This window comes from Heliconius melpomene, chromosome 8 (assembly GCF_056956725.1).
Source record: "Heliconius melpomene rosina isolate 202511_hmr_F chromosome 8, ASM5695672v1, whole genome shotgun sequence".
NCBI lineage: Eukaryota > Metazoa > Arthropoda > Insecta > Lepidoptera > Nymphalidae > Heliconius > Heliconius melpomene.
Window position 1 is genome coordinate 6,550,932 of NC_140396.1, and position 21,196 is coordinate 6,572,127.

General features: G+C 34.5%; 4 protein-coding genes and 1 long non-coding RNA gene across 6 annotated transcripts; 4 read left to right on the plus strand and 1 right to left on the minus strand.

Moving 5' to 3' along the window:
* The first annotated feature begins 173 nt into the window (after positions 1-173).
* On the plus strand, positions 174-2,323 carry LOC146536927 (uncharacterized). The gene is made up of 3 exons (XR_014878204.1): positions 174-621; positions 918-1,031; positions 1,371-2,323. It is a non-coding gene; the product is annotated as an uncharacterized LOC146536927 (long non-coding RNA).
* Positions 2,324-2,735: 412 nt separating this feature from the next.
* On the plus strand, positions 2,736-13,635 carry LOC146536928 (DDB1- and CUL4-associated factor 5). Of its 2 annotated transcripts, none has more exons than XM_085189587.1 (13): positions 2,736-2,994; positions 3,279-3,436; positions 3,757-3,916; positions 7,229-7,358; positions 7,595-7,881; positions 8,628-8,746; positions 9,265-9,390; positions 9,995-10,208; positions 10,559-10,664; positions 10,853-11,054; positions 11,509-11,608; positions 11,692-11,784; positions 11,985-12,409. In XM_085189587.1, the coding sequence occupies exons 1-13, from the start codon at positions 2,805-2,807 to the stop codon at positions 12,050-12,052; spliced, it is 1,953 nt and encodes a 650-aa protein (XP_085045713.1). In that variant the 5' UTR covers positions 2,736-2,804; the 3' UTR covers positions 12,053-12,409. The 2 variants fall into 2 exon arrangements, with proteins under 2 accessions (XP_085045713.1, XP_085045712.1); XM_085189586.1 differs by lacking the exon at positions 11,985-12,409 and adding an exon at positions 12,506-13,635 and having other exon boundaries at positions 2,737-2,994.
* An 859-nt stretch (positions 13,636-14,494) lies between these two features.
* Positions 14,495-18,352, minus strand: LOC146536929 (zinc finger protein-like 1 homolog). The gene is made up of 6 exons (XM_085189590.1): positions 18,136-18,352; positions 17,948-18,059; positions 17,686-17,879; positions 17,320-17,551; positions 16,923-17,043; positions 14,495-16,819 (listed from the first exon to the last, which is right to left on the minus strand). The coding sequence occupies exons 1-6, from the start codon at positions 18,235-18,237 to the stop codon at positions 16,639-16,641; spliced, it is 942 nt and encodes a 313-aa protein (XP_085045716.1). The 5' UTR covers positions 18,238-18,352; the 3' UTR covers positions 14,495-16,638.
* Positions 14,604-16,907, plus strand: TTLL12 (Tubulin tyrosine ligase-like 12). The gene has a single exon (XM_085189588.1). It carries the CDS (start codon positions 14,604-14,606, stop codon positions 16,437-16,439), a length of 1,836 nt encoding a protein of 611 aa, XP_085045714.1. The 3' UTR covers positions 16,440-16,907.
* A 234-nt stretch (positions 18,353-18,586) lies between the features above and the next one.
* mRpS5 (mitochondrial ribosomal protein S5) lies at positions 18,587-21,122 on the plus strand. Its single transcript, XM_085189589.1, has 7 exons — positions 18,587-18,839; positions 18,919-19,138; positions 19,222-19,355; positions 19,445-19,539; positions 19,705-19,840; positions 20,181-20,380; positions 20,696-21,122. The coding sequence occupies exons 1-7, from the start codon at positions 18,695-18,697 to the stop codon at positions 21,050-21,052; spliced, it is 1,287 nt and encodes a 428-aa protein (XP_085045715.1). The 5' UTR covers positions 18,587-18,694; the 3' UTR covers positions 21,053-21,122.
* The last annotated feature ends 74 nt before the right edge of the window (positions 21,123-21,196 follow it).

Consider the following 21,196-nt stretch of genomic DNA (forward strand, 5'->3'; position numbering starts at 1 on the left):
TTGTGACATATGTATGTAATAATATATTTCTTGAAAGTGACCACACCATACATTTATAAGTATAGATACAATATATTTAAAATTATTATACCCAGGCCCGGTCGACTTCCTTAGGAGCTTGGGCGACATACCTACGTGGGAGCCGAGTCCGGTTGCTATATTAAAGTAAAACTACTAATTAGTAGTTTTTCTAAGAGTATTTTTTTAAGAATTTAATTTTAACTCACGCTTTAGTTACTTAATGTTTAATAAATAACTTTCTTTATAATATTTCATGTATGCAAGGCACCGTGATAAATTTTTTTTCGATATGAGAAACATTTTATGTAACCGGTATTTAAAGTACAGTAGTAGGATTATGTTTTGATATGGCAATGGCAGCATTAGCATTTGCAAATGGCGAACATACTACTGCGACTTAAACAAGCAACCTGTTTTTAGCATTTCTGTTGCATTTTATATTTAGATTTCTATTGTTGTTCAGTTGTTCTCTTTGTTTGAATATTTGGATCTAAAATATGGGAGACAATTTAAAAAGTAGATGCCTCAAATGTCCCCTCGTGAAGATCCTGAAATTAAACTATATAGGTTCCCTAGTACAGGTCCTACCAATTCACACCGGTAAGTAATCATTAAGTGTTAACTACTCTAGATAAAGTCATATCTTAAATGTTGTACTTTTTCAATTGTGAAACTTGGGCCAAGTTTAGCTTCCTCGAAGGCCCATGGTATTCTATCGATTTTCAGAAAAAAATGTATGGTGAACATAGAATGTTATGTTGCCACCATTTTGAAAGGGCTTCATTTGTCAATTTTATTGAAAAAAAAATACTGTTTAGAAAAACTGTTTTATTTATGTACATATTAGTAATCATACATTGGCAATGTATTTTCATCCAATTATATTTTATTTTCAGAATCAGGTAATCCAAGATTTAAATTTTTCCACTGAACAACCAGGGACATCACATTTTCCTGCAAATGTTATACCTGGAGCATTGCAAAGAACAGTATTGACAAGTATTCAAATGGTAATTCAAGTATATTATTAATTGATACTGGTTCACTTGTAATGACAATATATTTAACATAAAAACTTATCATAATAAATAGCCTATCTTATGGTAACAGTGAAAAAAACCTAAAACAGATAGATATATATGTAAAAATAAAATATTAAATATTAATTAACAATTTTATAACAATACGATAAATTTAACAAAATACTAATAGTTACAACTAAAATTACATTAATCTTAAACAATTTCTTTAATTTTCTTTTAATTGCTTAATCAAGAAGATTCATCTAACAATGATATGTTGATTTTAGTTTCTGTAACCTGACCTTTATTAACTCTTGTTATTTTCAGGATTGCTACCCGGAGAGACAACAGTCACTGCAAATTTAGGATTTATATGTTTAGCTGCTGAAATAGTGATTCTGCAGATCGAAAGAAAGGCAGCCACGCTGTACCAACGTGGCTGACAATTCTTCATTTGAAGAAAATGTATGTCTTTTTTTCTCTAACTCAATCATTTGAAGAAAATGTATGACTTTTTTGAAAATTATACATTTGTCATAGCTCTCCCCAATGCAAGCTTTGTGATTCAGTTTTAAAAGTGAAACATACCGATAATATATTATTGTACACTTTTATGGACTTGAAAGAATATGATAATGCTAAAAAGAAGTTAAACTATGTATCTGAAAATTGTATAAGATTTTATGTGTTGAGAACTGTGCCACAATCTGCAATAATTTATACGAAACATTATCATATTCTTTAAACCTCAAAAAAGAAGTTCAGTTCAGTGAGGAACATCTTAATGAAAATGTTGATTTTATATGTAATAGTGTCTTCCACATAACAGTTAAAAGATTTTGTTTAGTTAAAAATAGACAATTTGCAGATTATCAGAAATTGTTAAAAAGGAAAATAGATATATTAAAAATAAGTAATTGTATATTAATGTTAGATTTAAATTGACCAACACTGTATTAAGTTCATTATACCTACTTTATTAATTTTATCTTTGTCTGTAATTGTTTCAAAAAAAAAAGAAATTCAATAACACAACAATCAAGTACAACTGCCTACAATCTTATAGGTTAATAAATATATAAATTATATTTTTTTTGCAGATTATGATCTATTTAACTTATAAAAATTAAAATTGTTATTGTTTTTAACATATAAGAGCAAGTTTGTCTTGTAGCAATGTTGTAATCTTTAGCAGTATATTTTAATTGTTTTGCAGAAATACTATTTGTGTAAATATAATTAAAACAAATGTTTATAAGCAATAAAGAAAATGTAAAATGTTTATTAGTTTTATTACTGCATTTATTTTTTATTATTGTACTATAAATTATTCAGACTCTTTCAAAATCATTTGGAAGTATTATTATATAATTTAAATAATAATACTTCCAAATGATTTTGAAATAGTCATAATTCTGGCTTTTGAATAAAATTCTAAAGCCAAATTTTCCCGCAAATAGTTTTGCTGGGCACGCACAGAGATGGCAGCAGCATCGTTTTGTCACCCATTTTTTAGTATGAAGTGAACATTCTTTGAGTAAATGTGTTCTGTGATTATACCGCACACATCACATCAGAAATAGTTACGCTGTTTTTGTTCAGGTTCAGTTAATTAAATTATATAGTACAATTAAGAAAAACATGGTGAGCTATTGCGTCAATTATTAACGTGAAATGGAACGCTGGATGTTTTTAAAAATATAGTACAGCTGATCGTGAAGTGGACGAAGTTCCATAGAAAATGGTGGATTCGCTTCAATAATGGCGAATATTGCAAGTCCTTTAACATATATTACAAAAAGAGAATATGGATTTTTACAGAATCTTAAAGAACAATTATTTAATAAGCGTCTCGACGCAGCGAAAAACTTGTATCGTCGCGATTTAGTTTGTCATTTTGGATGTGTTAATGCAATTGAGTTTTCTAGCAATGGCGAATTACTCGTATCAGGTAATAAATAAACATATACAATAATTAAATTCATGTTAAAAGTATGGTGGGCCTAAATATTTGAACTATTTCAACATTGAAGATTTCACTAAAGTTAATTTGGTAGATATCTTAGAAATATAATCATAACAACAAGTATGTTGTCAAGAAAAATAATTCCAACTTTTATCCATAATGAACCTTAAGTACTCTAGCTTAAAGTATTAATTTCTTCAATTCTTCGTTTTGTATTGATTACTATTATTTATTTTTAATATTTTCATATTAATATGTTAAAATTGTAGGTGGGGATGATAGAAGAGTTATGTTATGGCAATTTGGAAAAGCTATACTTGATTATAATAAGCCTGAACCCATGAAAGCTATGCATCAGTCTAATATATTCTGCTTGGGCATAACATCTGATAGCAAAAAAATATATTCTGGGGGAAATGATGATATAGTAAGTAATATAAAAATAAATAAAGACCATATTATATTTTGTATATAAAAAAATCTATCACACCATTTTTGATTATGTTTTTTAATTATGAAATACATAAATTTAGAGGTGGCAATGCATCCTATGACTATAAATGTGATAATTGAAGGTTCTATTCCTACTTGGGGCAATCAGTTATTATGTCCTATCAATCGAGATAATGTCTCAACAATTGGGTGGAAATTGAGAAATGGAATGTCTTAATTATAAGATTCCCTTTGTGAATGCTGCTATATGCAGGATGTAGTGTGAAGTTAAAAAAATATTTTTATATTGTTCAGGTAATAGTCCATGATTTAGAAAGAAAGCATCCTCTGGAGGTGCTCCGCCATCAAGAGGCTGTATGCAGCTTGAGTATTGATCCATTTAATGAGTGTGTTTTGACCACAGCTGGTAATGATGGCAGATTATTGGTATTTGATACTCGACGATCTGATCATGGTAAATATAATTATGTATTTATTTAGATTTTAGTATTATGTATTTATTTAGATTTTAGTATTTATTTATTCAGAGGATGTCCTGACTAATATCAGTCCGATATTTGTTTGTGGGCATACGGGTACGCGACCCCGAATCCTCGAGCCGTCACTCTTACATCCTCATCCAGTCCGTAAGAATGGTGTCCTAACTCCCCCCCTTCCCCTCCTCTTTTCCTTCGCTCCCTCCTTTTACCTATCCTATCCCTTCTATTTTTCTCTCCCCTCGGTTTTTCCCCACAAAGGGGTTTTGGAGGTCAGACGGCAGTCGCTCCATTTAAAAACCGCCAACCGCCACTTATATGGACCGACAACGAATCAAAAGAATGGGTACGGCTAGGGCGTCGCCGCAAAACGACGCGCAGGCACATCGCCCTACACCTGTGACAAGTGGGCAAGGGCTACCGTGTCATGTACGGGCACGGCTAAAGACGCTAGTACCCAGAAGGAAACTCCGCTTTGCAACGTGGAATATTGGCTCTCTGACCGGACGATGCAGGGAACTCGCAGATGTACTCATGAGACGTCGGGTCCAGTGTGCCTTCCTCCAGGAAACACGCTGGAAGGGCAATAAGTCCCGTAACATCGGACAGGGTTACCGGCTTATATACATTGGGTCACCTTCGGGTAGAAACGGTGTAGCGGTAGCGCTTTCTGAAGAGCTTCAGAATGGGCTCCTTGAAGTTGACCGTCGCTCCGACCGCCTGATGCGAGTGAGGGTACTGATTGAGGGCGTCATCACAAACTTAATCAGTGCCTATGCTCCCCAGGCGGGATGTAGCGCGGCCGAAAAGGAGACATTCTGGGAGCAGTATGAAGGGGTGCTACTTGCTGTGCCGTGTACCGAAGTGGTCTTAGTTGGGGGGGACTTGAACGGGCACGTCGGTAGGGCTGCTGAGCCGTATGAACGTGTTCACGGGGGTTTTGGGCACGGTCTTCGCAATGCAGAGGGAGAAAACATTCTGAGAACCTGTATTGCGTCTGATCTGGCCGTCGTGAATACGTTCTTCCAAAAGAATTCTCAGAATCTTATCACGTATAAGTGCGGGTCCCACTCAACTCAAATAGACTACTTATTGACCAGACGGTGTCATATGGGCAGGGCAACTAACTGTAAGGTCATTCCAGGCGAAAGCCTAACGGCCCAACATCGTCTTCTTGTCATGGACTTTAACGTCACTCCGAAGAAGAAAGTAGCCGAAAAACGTAGGCCTCGGATCAAGTGGTGGTTGCTGAATGGACCGATGCAGACCGACTTCCTGGCAGAGGTGAAAAGTCATAATCTTTCGACTAACACCGAGACTGCTCAGGATGCTTGGGATCGGGCTCAGTCGGCAATCATTGCGGCAGGCAGGCGAGTTCTTGGGGTTTCTAGGGGAGGACGTGTCATCGACAAGGAGACATGGTGGTGGAATGACGAGGTCCAGGAAGTGACTCGTGAAAAGAAGGCTGCCTTAAGAAGTGGCAGGAATCCAACTCTCCTGAAGACAGACTGGAGTACACAGTAACCTCGGATTTATTGCCCCGATAACCCTTGACGAAACACGTAATTGCCTTCGACGCATGAAGAACGGAAAAGCGGTGGGACCTGACGACATTTCGATCGAAGCGTGGAAATCGTTGGGCTCTCTTGGTGTGCTCATGCTTACTGACCTTTTTAACCATATCTTGAACACTGGTAAGATGCCGCATCAGTGGCGGCTTAGCTTTATTACCCCTATTTACAAGGGAAGGGGCAGTGTTCAAGATTGTGGTAGTTATAGGGGCATTAAGCTTATGAGTCATACCATGAAGCTCTTCGAGCGCATGATCGACCTCAGGCTCCGCCGAGAGTGTACTGTCTCTGTGTCTCAATATGGATTTCAGCCGGGATCGGGCACCATGGACGCCATTTTCGCCCTCAGAACTTTGATGGAGGCATACAGGGAAAAAAAAAGGAGAGCTCTGCACGTGGCCTTTTTAGATCTGCAGAAGGCCTTTGACAGTGTGCCTCGTCAGTGTATCTGGTGGGCATTGCGATCCAAAGGGATCCCTGAGGCCTATATTGAGATTATCAGGGGCATGTACCACGATTCCGCTTCTATGGTTAGGACTGCTGTTGGCGACACTAGACCCTTCCCGATTACAGTGGGGGTTCACCAGGGCTCGGCTCTTAGTCCGTTCTTATTCAATGTAGTGCTCGATACTGTCTCGGCTCACATCCAGGACCAGCCTCCATGGCTGATGATGTATGCCGACGACATAGCACTCATTGCCGAGAACCGACTGACGCTGGAGCGTAAAGTGAACCTCTGGAAGGGTACGCTTGAGAACGGCGGTCTTAAACTAAATGTGTCGAAGACAGAGTACATGGCCTGCGGGAGCCGGGACTCGAGCACCATCCTTATAGGTCCTGAGCCAGCCGTTAAGTCGGAGAAGTTCAGGTACCTTGGATCCGTTATGCACGAGTCTGGAGGCATCGACCACGATGTCCATGGCCGGATAAGCGCTGCCTGGACCAAATGGCGGGAGGTCACTGGTGTGGTCTGCGACCGCAGAATACCGCCCAAGCTCAAGGGGCTGATATACAAGAGCATCGTCCGACCGGTTCTTTTATACGGCAGCGAATGTTGGCCAGCACTATCTCGGCACACTCAGGAGCTTCACGTCACGGAAATGAAGATGCTGAGGTGGATGTGCGGCGTAACGCGGTCTGACCGCATACGCAACACATTCATTCGAGGTAGTCTTGGGGTCCGTGACGTAGCGGATAAGCTCCAAGAGCGTCGCTTGAGATGGTATGGCCACGTTACGCGCCGGCCTAAGAACTATGTCGGACGCAAGTGCCTTGCTATACCAGTTCCTGGGGCGCGACCTCCCGGACGCCCAAGGAAGCGCTGGTTGGATGTCGTGATGCAGGACATGAGAGCCAATGGTCTAACCACCGAGGACGCAAAAGATCGTGCAAAGTGGAGTAGGTTAAGTAGGAAGGCAGACCCTGGTAATAGCCGGGATTAATGCCAGGAAGAAGAAGATTTAGATTTTAGTATTTATAGAAATATATGACATAAAATTTCTATAGCAATTAAAAAGAGAATTTTAATAGAAAAAATAAACTGTACTACTTATGTTCTGACATTTATAAATTATATAAACCAAATGAGATAAGCTCTATAATTAGACCATATATGTATTTGATTTATGAATCTTTTATTTGTTAAGATTGTTATTTATTTTGCTTTAAGGTTTATTATATATTCTAATTTTATTGTATTTTTATTTTTGTTGTTTGCAGAATCTCTTGTTATATCTCGCAGTCGTAAAGCATTCCATGGTGTGATGTTTCATCCACAGCAATTGGGTGTTCTTGTATCGGCTAATGCCAGAGACGGTGTAGCACTATGGGATTTACGCTCAACTAAAAAGTAAGTTAATGAAATGAAATATTTAATATTTTCATTTTCGTCGCTTTGGTGTCGAGGCAAAGAGCGGCGTTGAGTTCCGCCTCTCATCCACAATCCCTTCAAAATCTCGGGGAAGACGTTTCTTACCACTAGGCTCTCTTCTCCTTCCTCTTTCCTGCTACATGTGGTTATACCACAGTACAGTGTGAATCTGTATAAATAAAAATTTAACTAAACTATGTATCAATTATTTCAAGTCCCGTAATCCGGTACGTCGGCAACAATGGATCATGTCAGAACAGCATGAGCGTGAGATTCAATAGGACCGGCGCGCATATACTCGCCCTCCGGCGTCGCTTGGCCCCAGTTCTCTACTCTCTTCACTCTCCAGAACCAGTGGCTGAGTTTTACCATCAGGACTATTATAATTCATGCACTATGAAAAGTTGCTGTTTTGCAGGAGAGAATGATCAATTTGTATTGTCTGGTTCAGATGATTTTAATCTGTATATGTGGAAAGTGCCTGATACTGGTGGTGGGTTTGGTGAGTTTTTTTATATTGTTCTAGTAGAAATATGTTGTTTTGTTTTTAAGTATCATGCTACATCTTTATAAAGTAGGCAGAGGGAACCTTGTGAACATTCCATTTACTATGAACCACAAAATTTTCAGATATTCAGTGTTGATTGGAACTTCATGCTGCGTTTTGTCTTAGAGCGAGAAAATGAAAATAATTCATTCCTTGAATGTGAATCAAACCCACACCCGTCAGTATCGTGTTTGCTGCACTACAATAACGGCCATATATTTGTGTTATGTGTTTTTTCTTATTTATTATACTTTTATATTTGATTTTTTATTGAATATTTTAAGGTATTAAGTTTCATATCTTTATACAAAAATATTTATTATTTTAACCATTTCAATAGTAAGTCTTTAAATATCAAGTTACTGTTTACATGTAATACATATATTTTTTTAAATATAACTTTTGTGGCTAGTAAATTCATAAATATAATTAACAATTATTTATTGAGGCCATCATGGCAGAGCGGTTGACTATAGAGGTATTGGTTGAGGGATCGTTTTAAAATTGGATTTTTTTTTCATTTATCAACTTTAGTGACAAAACAAAGCACAGTGTTGACCACCACAACTCAATGTGCAATGTCTTGAAAATTGGGCGGTACTTGGGGAACAAAGTATTTTAACACTAGGTTCCCTCTGCCTACTTCCTATGTGTGGGATACATGCTGAATCCCAAAAAAAAATCGGACTTACTGTTTCCAGATACAGTGGTGGAGCCGCCTCATATAGTGCTCTACGGTCACAGGTCGATAGTAAATCAAGTGCGGTACAATTCACATTACTGCCTCGTAGCATCGTCGGGAGTCGAGAAAATTATTAAGGTAATTTTTTCCGATTGCTAAGGAAGGGTTATGTTTTTCGTACCTATCTTGTATGTATGTAATATTCTTTATTACCTCATATCTCCAGAACCGCTCAACGGATTTATATAATTGTGGTGACGTTAAAAAAATATCGTGGCGGCTGTGGGACGCCATTAGACTTAGTGAAAAAAATTTTTTAGTTTTGATTACAATCAAATTCAACAGCTCAATACAAGGATTTCAAAAAGTTATATCATGATTATCATTACCATAATAAATCCTAACTAAAAAGTAAAAAATAAAAAAAATATTAAAAAAAAAACTAAAACTCGGACTGTATAAAACTAAAAAGAAAATAAACAAGTTCAATAGTTTATTAGGATTAACAGTCTGAATATTTTTTATGATTGCCCAATCGTAAACCTTTAAATAATTTCGTTATATTATAAGTTCTTCCTTTATTCTTTAAATTATACTAACTTTTTAATAAGAAGAAATCCAATCTTACACATTAATAAACGTTAGTTTGCACCTAGATTTGGTCACCACTGGAGTATCCTAAAATGCGTGGCTCGCTACTGGAAGAGGCCCAGGGCTCTGACAATCCGAGAGAAATGTACAGCCACGAGGACTATGTGTCACTTGTGCATCATAGCGGACAGGTTTGTTGTTTTATTTATAAATATATAATATATAAAGCCAGAGTCTTTGCATACCTGCCCTCTAGTTGCTTCTCATGTTTTTATATGTGACCCTCCTCCAGTACCATCGATGGTGTGTTTGCTTGAAGGTCAATCCATGTCTTCAATTGTCTCTCTTACCACGCACTCACTTATTCTCTTGACGTGTTCAAATCACCTAAACAAGTCTTTCAGTCTTACTATGTCATCTCTTTGGTACCGGACTTGGCATTTTCTATTAAAACATCGCATTTTCTACAGCATTCATCTTTCTTCCTTCTATATTACCAACATTTATTTTAATTACGTAATAAACTTAAATGTTATCCATATCATATGGATACATGGCACTTTACTATTGTGCAGTTTCATAGGAACTTCCTTCCACACGCCACGTAACTTTGGAATGGCATACCTGCGGCAGTGTTCCCTGATCTATCTGTCTATCTCCACCTTAAAAGCCGTCCACGCACTTGTATATCTTCTCTGGTGTGATCACTTACACTCGTTTGCCTTTTATCTGTCTACGTTGCTGTACAAAAATAAGTACCACTTACAGAATTAATCATTTATTTTTATATTCCAGTACTTATCGCACAACTACGCGGAACAGTCTACCAGCGAGGACCCGCGCATGATGGCGTTCTTCGACTCCCTAGTCCAGAGGGAGTTGGAGTGTCTCGCTGAGGAGACTGACTCCTTGGACGGTTCTAGTTCGGCTTCGGCGCCTGGAAACATGTCGGATTCGAGTGATAGTGATCAAATTATTGTGGATTTCTTGCATTTGGCACAAAAACGAGGTGTGTATAGATTTTATGTTTCACTATTAGTTGATAAATGTATGTACATATATATAAAATAATAAATATATTTGTATGTGTATATTGAATATTTATTTAGTCTAAGCTTTTCATTATTTATTAATTTTTTTGTATTTTTATATATTTATTAGGGACTTAAACGTGGCTTCGCTTGATTAAACTTATTTTATATAATATCCAACTGAAGTATATATATATATATATATATATATTCTAAATACTTATATATTTTTAATAAAAAATATATCTATATATAATCGTTTTGGCGTTAAAGCGTACAATACACTTTTACAATATTAATAAATATAATTATAATGTATTTCTTTTAGCAACTGCAAATGGCACTCGGATTCAAAGATGTCCAAACAGGCTGGCGCGGCTCGTTGCATCGCGTTATCCAAAGGGCGTGCGATCTCAGAAGCGTGGTTCTCTTAGGTGAAGGTTTTTGTTTGTGCTGTTCCACTAAATTTCTATGGTGTTTTAAATATAAAAAGTAAATGCATGTCAGAGCGTAGCAACAAACAGACGTAGTAACAAAGCAAGATAGGGAGAGGGATCCTATGGTTTCATACACCATCCCGATTTCACTAAAATATTTTATTATGATGAACTCTCTTTAACAGAAGGAGCAAACAATCCCGAACGTGCATAAACAAGCCATCCTCCAAGCCCCCGCCCACCACCAGTAACAAGGGCAAGCGCACGGCGCTGCGGCGCACGCGTGGTCCACGCCGCCCCGCGTCGCGCACCCGCCTCTCCGCGCCCTCCAGCGAGCGGACCGACTCGGATGAGCCCACGCGCTGCTTGTACAGGAATCCTGGCAGAGTAAAGACATAAATATGTTATGGATATAATATAGTTGGTGGACTCGATTATTTGGACAATTATATATTTGATTAATTAATTATTTTAATTATAAATGTGGTTAACACATATTTATAATTTCACGGCTGGAGCAGTGAAGAGGATATTCTTATTTGAACCATTTAATGTGATCTCGATTGTACTTGTAATTTATGTGTGGGTACGAAATGCCTCTAAGATCGTAGCGCTCACTCTCACGCACAGTAATACGTTATAACAAAGGGATACCAGACTTTACGTACTCCGCGCAATTTTACGCGAGTACCTCCGATTATCAATATGAATTTAGATTCCTCCTCCGATTATCAATATTAATGTAGGCAAACAGAAACTAATATTAAGACACTGTTTCCTACTTTGAATATAACGTTTACAGTACATACATAGTTTAACTATATACAATATTGTTTTTCAGATAGTGAGGCCATTACGAAGGAGGGTGAACGTCACGAGGAGTAATAAAAGGAAAGGCCGAGTCGCTGGTTATATTAAAATTGTAACTTTCAGGAATAATGGTACGGAAAGTATTGTTTAGTATTTTATACATATATTATAGTTTTGATGTATATATATATATATATATATTTTATTGTTTTAGGTCACACATTAGCCCAAGACAGTAGTGATAATAATAATTATACAAATTTTGACAATTTTGAAGAAAATTTAGCTTTACCTAGCACAAGTACAGGTTTGTAATGTTTTTGAAATTCTTTGTATCTTTTTAATAGAACCAGCTTCTATACGATGCCGTTTTGCTCGTTCGAATGTTCTACCAAGAGAAATCTGAGTGGAGCCTGGACCTTAGCTTTGAAAAATATGTTTGTGTAAACGTTGTTTTAGTTTTAATTTTGGGGCAATTTTTTTATTTGCAATAAATTACATTTCTAGAGGCCGTCGTGGCGCAGCGGCACAAGGCGTGTGACTGTATCGCGGTTGTGGAATCGATTCCCACTTGAGGAAGTGAAATATTTATTTACTTTTACATTTCCAATTCTCCGTTTTGGTGGCTAGGCAAAGCGCGGCGTTCAGTTCTACCACTCAACACGCAATGCCTGCAGAAGTTGGCAGATCGTGGGAACGAAGTGTCTTAACACTAGGTTCACTCTGCCTACCCTGCTATGTGCGGGATACAGCGTTAAGCTGATTTTTTTTTATTTGTAATATTTCTGGACTGGGCACGGCTCATCTGGCCCAGCCCGCCTATTCTTGGGCCCGTGGTTCTACCCGATTTGATAATCTTTACATCATTTTAAATAAAGTAGAGGTATTAGGAAATTATGCAAGAATAATGTATATGATTGTTAAATTCGAAAATATTATGATAATTAAAAAAATATATATTACATTATTTGTGTATATTGTACATATTTTATTTTTAACAAATCTTTATGTGATTTAATCAATTCCAGGTTACAGGGGCCAAAGCAATTCCGCACTTTTCCGAATAGCTGAAGTAGATTCCGACGATGACCAATCAGTGAGCAGTCGACCGATATCACCCAGAAACCAGAATATGAATGGTATACCTAACAATTTGATAAATATTGTCCCCACACCCATAAATGGTTCGAGAGATCCCTTGGCTGATTCAACACGAATGGAACGACCAGAGTCAGAGAGAAATTCTACTACAGCAACAGAAAGTAGACTAAGAATGAATTTAAGGAGAGTAAGGAGAATTGGTAGATTTAGTATACAACGTTCAGATTCAAGTGAATCACCCCCACATAAAGAACAAGAGGACAGGACAGCGGCAGTCCCTGACAGGGTGTCCCCTAAAATTCATTATAATAGGACGGTAGCGAGACTTATGAATGAAACAAATGAAAGTGAACTGGAAAGCAGCTGCAGTACTGAAGGCAGCCTCTGGCCCCCAGATAGGCAAAGGGCTAATAAACGTCGTCGCAACTACAGAAATCACTTGGAATCTGACTCTAACTGAAACTTCTGATTATTGTAATTGTGTTCTATGATGTACTAGTTTTGTAATATGGAAAATTTAGTGTCTTAACACTAGATTCCCTCTGTACTGCTATATACGGGATACAGCGTAAGGATAAAAAGATATACTAGTTATCCTACTTTAAGTGGTGACCGCCATGGATTTCTATGTATATATTTGAGGCATACAACATATTTCTAATGTAATGTAAACAACTTATGATATTTTACTTTACACTTCTTACAGAGTCCCAACCTTTTTATATTGAATTAAGTTGAAAAATAAATATATATACTAACTATTTCATTGTATTTAAAGATATAAGAATTTTTTATATTACCATCAGTAAATCAATTATATTTCATTGTGCTATGTACATATATATATACTATGAAATAAAACTTGTCACTTAGCTTTTTCTAGTGTCATTCAATAGTAGGGGAGCCTTTTTCTGTTTTTTTTTTGTTTCAAAGTTTATTTAAAAATTATATGTGATTTATTATTAAATTAATTATGATTAAGGTGTATTAATATTCTCCTTAAATGGTTGTTAGCATATATTCATGCTGAAAAATACATTTAATCTTTCCTATTACATATATAGTGTTTTAATGTATAAACCTGTTTTATATAAAATATTAAAATTCAGATAAAACATATATCTGTTTTCAAGTCTAAAAGATAAAATATGTATAAGTACTTACATAAAATAAATGTCAAGAATATTATTATATACAATGGAAGCTCGAATACCATTCAGATTAGATAGTTAATTTCAGATATTTTTATTTAATATCTGAAATTAACGATTATTAGAATTTTGTTTAATATCAGAAATTTAATGTGTGATAAAGATGTACTTGTACTTTGTAAATGAAACTGTTTAATCGGGTTATTCTCGTATACTTCTTCTTCTGCGAGATACTCGCCGAAGTTGATTGCCATGACAGGTCTTTTGCTTGTGATTTTTCACAAACGCCCATTGACTTCTTATAATTATATATAAAAAAATATATGTACAAAACATATGCTATATTTTTATCATTACATAATTAGCTGCGTCTGAAAATTTATTAGACTCGAGATCTGTTATTAATACAACTAGAACATACTGTCAGCGTACTCGGGTAGATTTAGGTGAAAAAGACTTTAAAATCAGTGGAATTGTGTCAAACGGTCAAACGGGGATCGATGCTTGTAGGTGATAGCACTGATTGGAAAGTATCTAGTGTGTAGTGTTGCTATTGAGTGATACATGTGGCGTATTGTAATTACGTGGAACCTCTGTCCGAGTACGTTGGAAACCAAAACTATTCAGTCAAAAACTCTTCGTTCTTTTTAACATTTTACAATGACTTATTAAATCTGTATATGCATGCAAATTTGTCTCATATTCTGTGGCATAAAAATATTTCAAGTGACAGTGACATTAGACAGTATTAATTATTAACCTTACTTTATTTTCAAATTTCAAAGATCTTAAGGCGTGTTATGTATTCTTAAACCTTATGTATTAGAATAATTTTGTGTGTTAGACCCTTAATTTAGAACTAAAACTCGAAGAGATGGACGGAATATGTAGTTACAAGACATTTATAGCAGCTCATAAGCCACAACTTTTACTCTCAGGTGTACCAGAGTATTTTTGGCCTACTTTATGTAAAAAATTGAAAGATCAAATATTTGATTCTGGTGCAGCATTTCAATTAGTAAAAATCGATTATGATGAAGAAGAGAGGAGGCCATATGACCCGTTATGGAGTGTTATGGCTATAACTGATATAGATAGAACTGATTCTAGTCATATTTATCTTATAGATCACGCTTGGACGTTCAAAGCTAACAATATAAAAAATAACTTAAGAAATGTACCAGTGCTTTTAGAGAGAATGTGTAATCTTATGCAGATCACCTCTGAAACTATTGAAGAACAAATTCATGATGTCTCCAAGTATGTATGGAAATATGCAAATACATATGCAATTGAAAGTGAAGAATTATCAGTAGAAGACAGAGTACCAGTGTGGTACGTTATGGATGAGTTAGGTTCAGGAATCACACATTCTGATAACCCAAATTTTCGCATTGTTCCATTTATATATATTCCAGAACAAATAACATTCACATTATTGTTTCCAGTAGAAAATGTTGAAGAAGGTGACATAGTTACAAGGAATTTTATTGAAGGAAGTTATTCAAACTCAAAACAAAGAGAAACTATGCTTATTCCGTGGCAACATTATGATAATTTTGATGATGACTTCAGTCAAATTGAACCAGATACAAATTACTTTTTAGAAGGTCACATTGTTGAGTCTCTTCCTGCATTAGAATTCTTAGAAACCAGGGATCGAGCACCTACATTAAAAGTTTATTCTGAATATGAATTTATTAATCAATATCTCAATACTCCTGAATTTGAAATTGTTAACAATGAAGATGAAGCAGATGTGTTGTGGTATATTAACCATTTTAAAAATTTCAGAGAACTAAGTGTTAACTTTCCTAACAAATTTGTAAATCAGTTCCCTTTTGAATATGTTATTACTATTAAAGATTTATTAGCCATTGTTGCAAGAAGATTGCAAGATGGATTGAGTGGTTCTAGAAATGCACTTGAAACATTACCAACATGGTTACCAACTACTTTTAATATGAAAACTGAATTGGCACAATTAGTTGCCTATTATATGCAACGCAAGAAGCAAGATTTAAATAATCATTGGATTTGTAAGCCATACAACCTAGCTAGAGGTTTAGATATGTACATTACAGATAATTTAGACTTTCTATGCCGCTTACCACTGTCTGGCCCTAAAATTGCTCAAAAATATATTGAAAATCCAGTGTTATTTGAAAGGCCTGATATTGGCAAAGTCAAATTTGATGTCCGTTATGTTATCCTTCTAAAATCTGTGGATGCAACTGAAGTTTATATTTACAAAAATTTCTTCTTAAGATTTGCAAACAAAGCATTTGCTTTGGATAATTTTGAAGATTATGAACAACATTTTACTGTTATGAATTATAGTGAAGGTGTTTCATTATTTAAACTATTATGTGCCGATTTCATAGCAGCTTGGAATAAACAATATCCACATAATAATTGGGATGAAATAGAGAAATCTATTTTCAAAATGTTTTCAGAATTATTTACAGCCGCAACAATTAAGGCTCCCCCCTGTGGTATAGCTAGAAGTCCTCAATCCAGAGCTTTGTATGCGGCAGATTTAATGTTAAGTTGGAGTGATGATAATAAAAAAATACAACCTAAATTACTTGAAGTAAATTGGATGCCTGATTGTAAAAGAGCCTGTGAATACTATCCTAATTTTTACAATGATATTTTTTCAGCATTGTTTTTAGATAAAGATGTGGCCACTTGTACTAAAATCTTATAAGTTTTTTTTATATTATATCAATGCCAACATATAAAACTTGAAATGAGATGTATCACCCAAAGCATTAAAAAGGACTTGCTTGAACTTTTTAAATATTTTATTTCGGATTGTACATGAGAATTAATAATATTAGAGGTATATTTCTAAGAATTGCTTGATTTCATAAATATGTATATATTATTGGATTAAAGTATATTCATTAATTCTTTTGTAATATCCTTCTGTCATCATCAAAGATTGAACCAAATGGGTTGTCATCCTCAACATTTCTATGGCTTAGAAGGAGCAAAATGATGATAGCCGTTCCTATTAATAATGTAATCCAATATCTTCTTTGAATGCCACCAGCTCTTCTTACACGAGATGAAGGAAGTGTATTCCTACAAAAACACCATTTATACATAAACAAGGTAAACGAGAAGTAATTTGTTAAAAATGGTACACAAATATAGTGTCACAAAAGTTAAATTTAGTTTTACTCACTTCCACCACCGACTTATCCATGCAAAAGTAGATTTTTGTTTGTATTTATTTTCATCATGATCAAAATTCAATAGTGGTTCTTGTTCTAAAGATTTAAATGCTTTTCTAGATGCCTGGCCACCTAAGTGTAAATAAAAAAAATAGTAAAATATGTTTTACAAAAACTATAAAAACAAAAATAGTCTATATTTAGAGACACACAAAAAAATTATTATAACAAAATCAAATCATCTTTTAGTAATAACTAACAAGAGCATAACCATTTTCAGTTTCCAAAACGGCATGAGTTTGAATTTCACTATGTTAAATAAATTATACTATTAATATATTTCTACCCTTAGTGTGTAAATATAGTGTCTTAAAAATGTAAAAAATGACAAAAACAAATTGAACATACTTAGTAAGCTCTCAGTCCTCTTTACTGATGTATTATCATACATATTGGCACTATCCTCTGGCATTTGAACAATGGAATGTGGTGTGCTTGCTGCCGACCGACTTGTAGACTCATCATCACTCGCCCCAACTGGAGTCCCTCTTTGGTTGTCCAATGTTGTAAAGAATTGATTCTGATTGGGAGATTGACTTCTTCTTCCTGCTGCTCCTTTTAAATCTTGGTCCTCTGAAAGCTACATAGAGTATTTCATAGATTATTCACTACATTAATTTAAAATTAAGATTTTACGCATATGATTTTAATTAATTTAGAATTGAATGATGTGTTTATACTTTAAAAGAATTATTTTGTACATAGTACACTGACCAAGGGTAATCCTAGACCAGCTCTAGCCCAATTCACACCAGCTAGTTTTTCTCTAAGCACATCAGCCACTGGAGACACTAGGTTTGACGGCGGGAAGACAGGAGATGCGCACGAAGGGCATTGGTAACCAGCAGGTGCAGTTGTACGCGGTAAAGCACGATATCGTGATTCGGCGCACTCCCAATGAAATACATCTAGATTTAAATTTGTAATTAGTATATAAAACATTTAAGTAATAACTATATAATTATTAAATACTCACGGTAACAAGTCAGTCGTATACATTCCCCTTCTGATAAAGTTTTCGTGCATATTTCACATATTGGATTATAATCGCTGTCTTGTAACCATTGAAGATATGACTGTATAATACACTAAAACATATAACTTTTTATATTAAATTGAATTTCTTACACACTGAGATAAATAATTTTAAAACAACATTAGTACCTTTGGATGATTTGTTACCATACAATATTCACAAACATTTACTCTGTGTTCGAAACAAAATTGGTTAGTAACTCTTCTTTTAGGACATTTACAAAGACCCATGTTTAACTATTTTCCAATTTTTTTTATAATTTACCATACATTTATTTAGTATTTAGCGAAAAACTCGTGCGTCAAACTAAGTCAATATCTGTAATTGTAATCTGTCAGCCACGTAAATAAAATGTCAACACAACACGAACAGTATAATATCTAAAGACGTCAACTTAATTCTTGTACTGTATTTCCTTTTAATTTATTGGAATAATTTAAGCAATATAAATAAAAAGAGTTAAAAATATAATGATATGAGTAAGGATAAGTACGGTACCATATTTTACTTATTTGAAAAAATCTAAACAGATATTCATATTATAAAATTTAAAAAGATCTGGCAATTTGTAATAAAATGTCAATGTCAAATCTTGACAGTCCGAAATCACAATCAATGGACTCTAATTTTTAAATAATTATTTTTGTTTTTCTTGAAGCAGAGTGCGTAGACTCTGCAGTGCGTACTATGGCCACTAAAATATTATCACTTAAAAGTGTGATCAATAAGCCATTAAATTCAATAATAAGCAATATATCCCTATATCAACATGAATGTAACCTAAAAAGTTTTAGTACCACAACTGTTGCTTGCATTACATTTTTTAATAAATGTTAGTGTTTTTTTTTTATTAAAAACAAAGTATTTAGATAATATTTTTAAACCAAATTAATTTATGTGAAATTTTATAGTGCCAGCAGAAAAATTATGGAAATCCGTCACTTCTGTAAGTAATGCTGGAGCTAAAAAAGGACGTGGAAAAGGTGCTGGTCGAATACGTATTAGGGATTTAAATCGTGGGCAAATGATAGGTATTGGAAAAATTAATATGTTATGGCCAGGCTTGTCAGCGCCTGTTATACGAGGAAGAGAATTGCTTAAGCAACAAAGATTACCAGATGATCCAGAAAGGTGACTATTTAAATTGTAATTTATACATTTATTTCTTAAATAGTTTTTTAATAATGATTTTTATCTTGGAAAATTATTTATAGAATGGAAAAATTAATTAAACTGAGAGATTCAATGACCAAATTTCGACGTCTGAGATTGAGTCCAATTGAGAGAGGTTGGTCTGGTTCTCGTATGCCAGGCCGCAGTATTGGACAACCAGATGCTGTTGGAGATGGTTGGTAATGATGCATATGTGTAGTATTTATAATACTTAATATGTTTATGTGTTATATAATAATCTGATATATATTTTTTTTACTACAGAGGAATTCATTGGTTTCGACACAAAAGTTCTACAACTTAGATCTTTACTTATCATGAAAGGAAGTCTGGGTCGCACAAGGAATTTCCAAGCTATGGTAAGCACTATAATAATAATTATTATAACAAATATAAAAAAAAAACAAAATTACTATTCATAATATTAATATACAAAAAGGTATATGTGCAAAGGAGGCTTCATCTCTAAAAATATTAATGTTTCATTAATTATATTTTTCAATGTATCTGTCTTCTTTTCATAGGTGGTGACAGGTAATGGACAAGGTCTTGCAGGTTTTGGTCTAGGTAAAGCAAAGGAAGCACCTGCAGCACTTAGAAAAGCGAAGAACAGAGCAGGAAAAAAATTGATGAATTTTGAAATTTGTAATGGCCACACAGGTATATTTATGTATTTTTGTAGCTTTACATTATATCTAGCATGCATGTTATAGGGAGCTTGCAGAGAGAATCCAATGTTTGACAATTGTCCTAACTTTCTTTCTTGCCAGTAGACATTCAGCTAAGTTTTTGTTTTGTTCTCCAAATGAGGAAACAAAAATAATTCATAATTCATTCTCTCAAATGGGAATCACACTTATGACTATCATATGTACAGCTACAACCTGTACTCCACAATGCCTCAACATACAATAGTAAATTTATTTATGTATTAGGTTTTTTTTTAAAATCATGTTGTTTATACCTTTTATAGAAATTAATTAAAATATCTCAATTTCAGTGTTCCATGATTTTTTCACGGCATTTGGTAAAACAAAAATATATGTTCAGAAGAAGAATGAAGGTTATGGATTGAGCTGTCACAGAGCTATCAAAGAGATTTGTCAGGCCATTGGTATTAAAGATCTCAGAGCTAAGCTTGAAGGCTCTCATAATTTGCAACATATTGTCAAGGCATTCTTTATTGGACTTTTGCAACAGGTATTATTATGTGTATTTTTATTATATGTCATTAAATAAGTAAAGCAAAAAATAAAAGTAAGTAAGTATTCTGTGCCCCTATAGTAGGGTTGGCAGAGAAATCCTGTTGTCATGTGCTATTCTCCACTATCCGTAACGGAATTTAAGGTCAAACTCTGCCTTTATTACTAGAGCAAGGAGAATTGAAAATAATTTATTCCACTCCAGGTACTGTGTCACGCTGCCATGCTAACATGGCATATCTTTTTTTAAAGTAAATATTTAAAAATAAAAAAAATATTTATAATTTAAACATTATATGTTTTATTCTATTAGAGATCTCATCAACAACTTGCTGAAGAGAAGAAACTACATTTAGTAGAATTTAGAGAGGAAAATGAAAACTTCCCCAATGTAGTTGCCAGCCCATCCTATGTTAGAACTAAAGAAGAAATATCTAAAGACGAGACACTTGACTTCACTCAATACATTTTGAACGACAAAGTTATCTTACAGAGAAAAAAATTCCCAAGATTCTATGAAAAAATGCCCCACTACGAAATTTATCTTAAAAAATATGAAAAGTTCAGAAATCACGAGAAAATACGTCTAAACTTAAAAACTGAGTATGGTGAGGTTAAAAGTTTCCTTACCGACAAGTATCCAGAGGAGAAAGCTGAAAATGATGCTTAAGAGTTGAATATTTAGTTTAATCTAGAAGTAGGATATCAATTTATGTACAATATAAACAAAAAAATCTATATTTACTGGTTTTATTTTACTTAGTACTTATGTATTATTTCAATCCTAATTCATTAATATTTTTCATTTTAAACA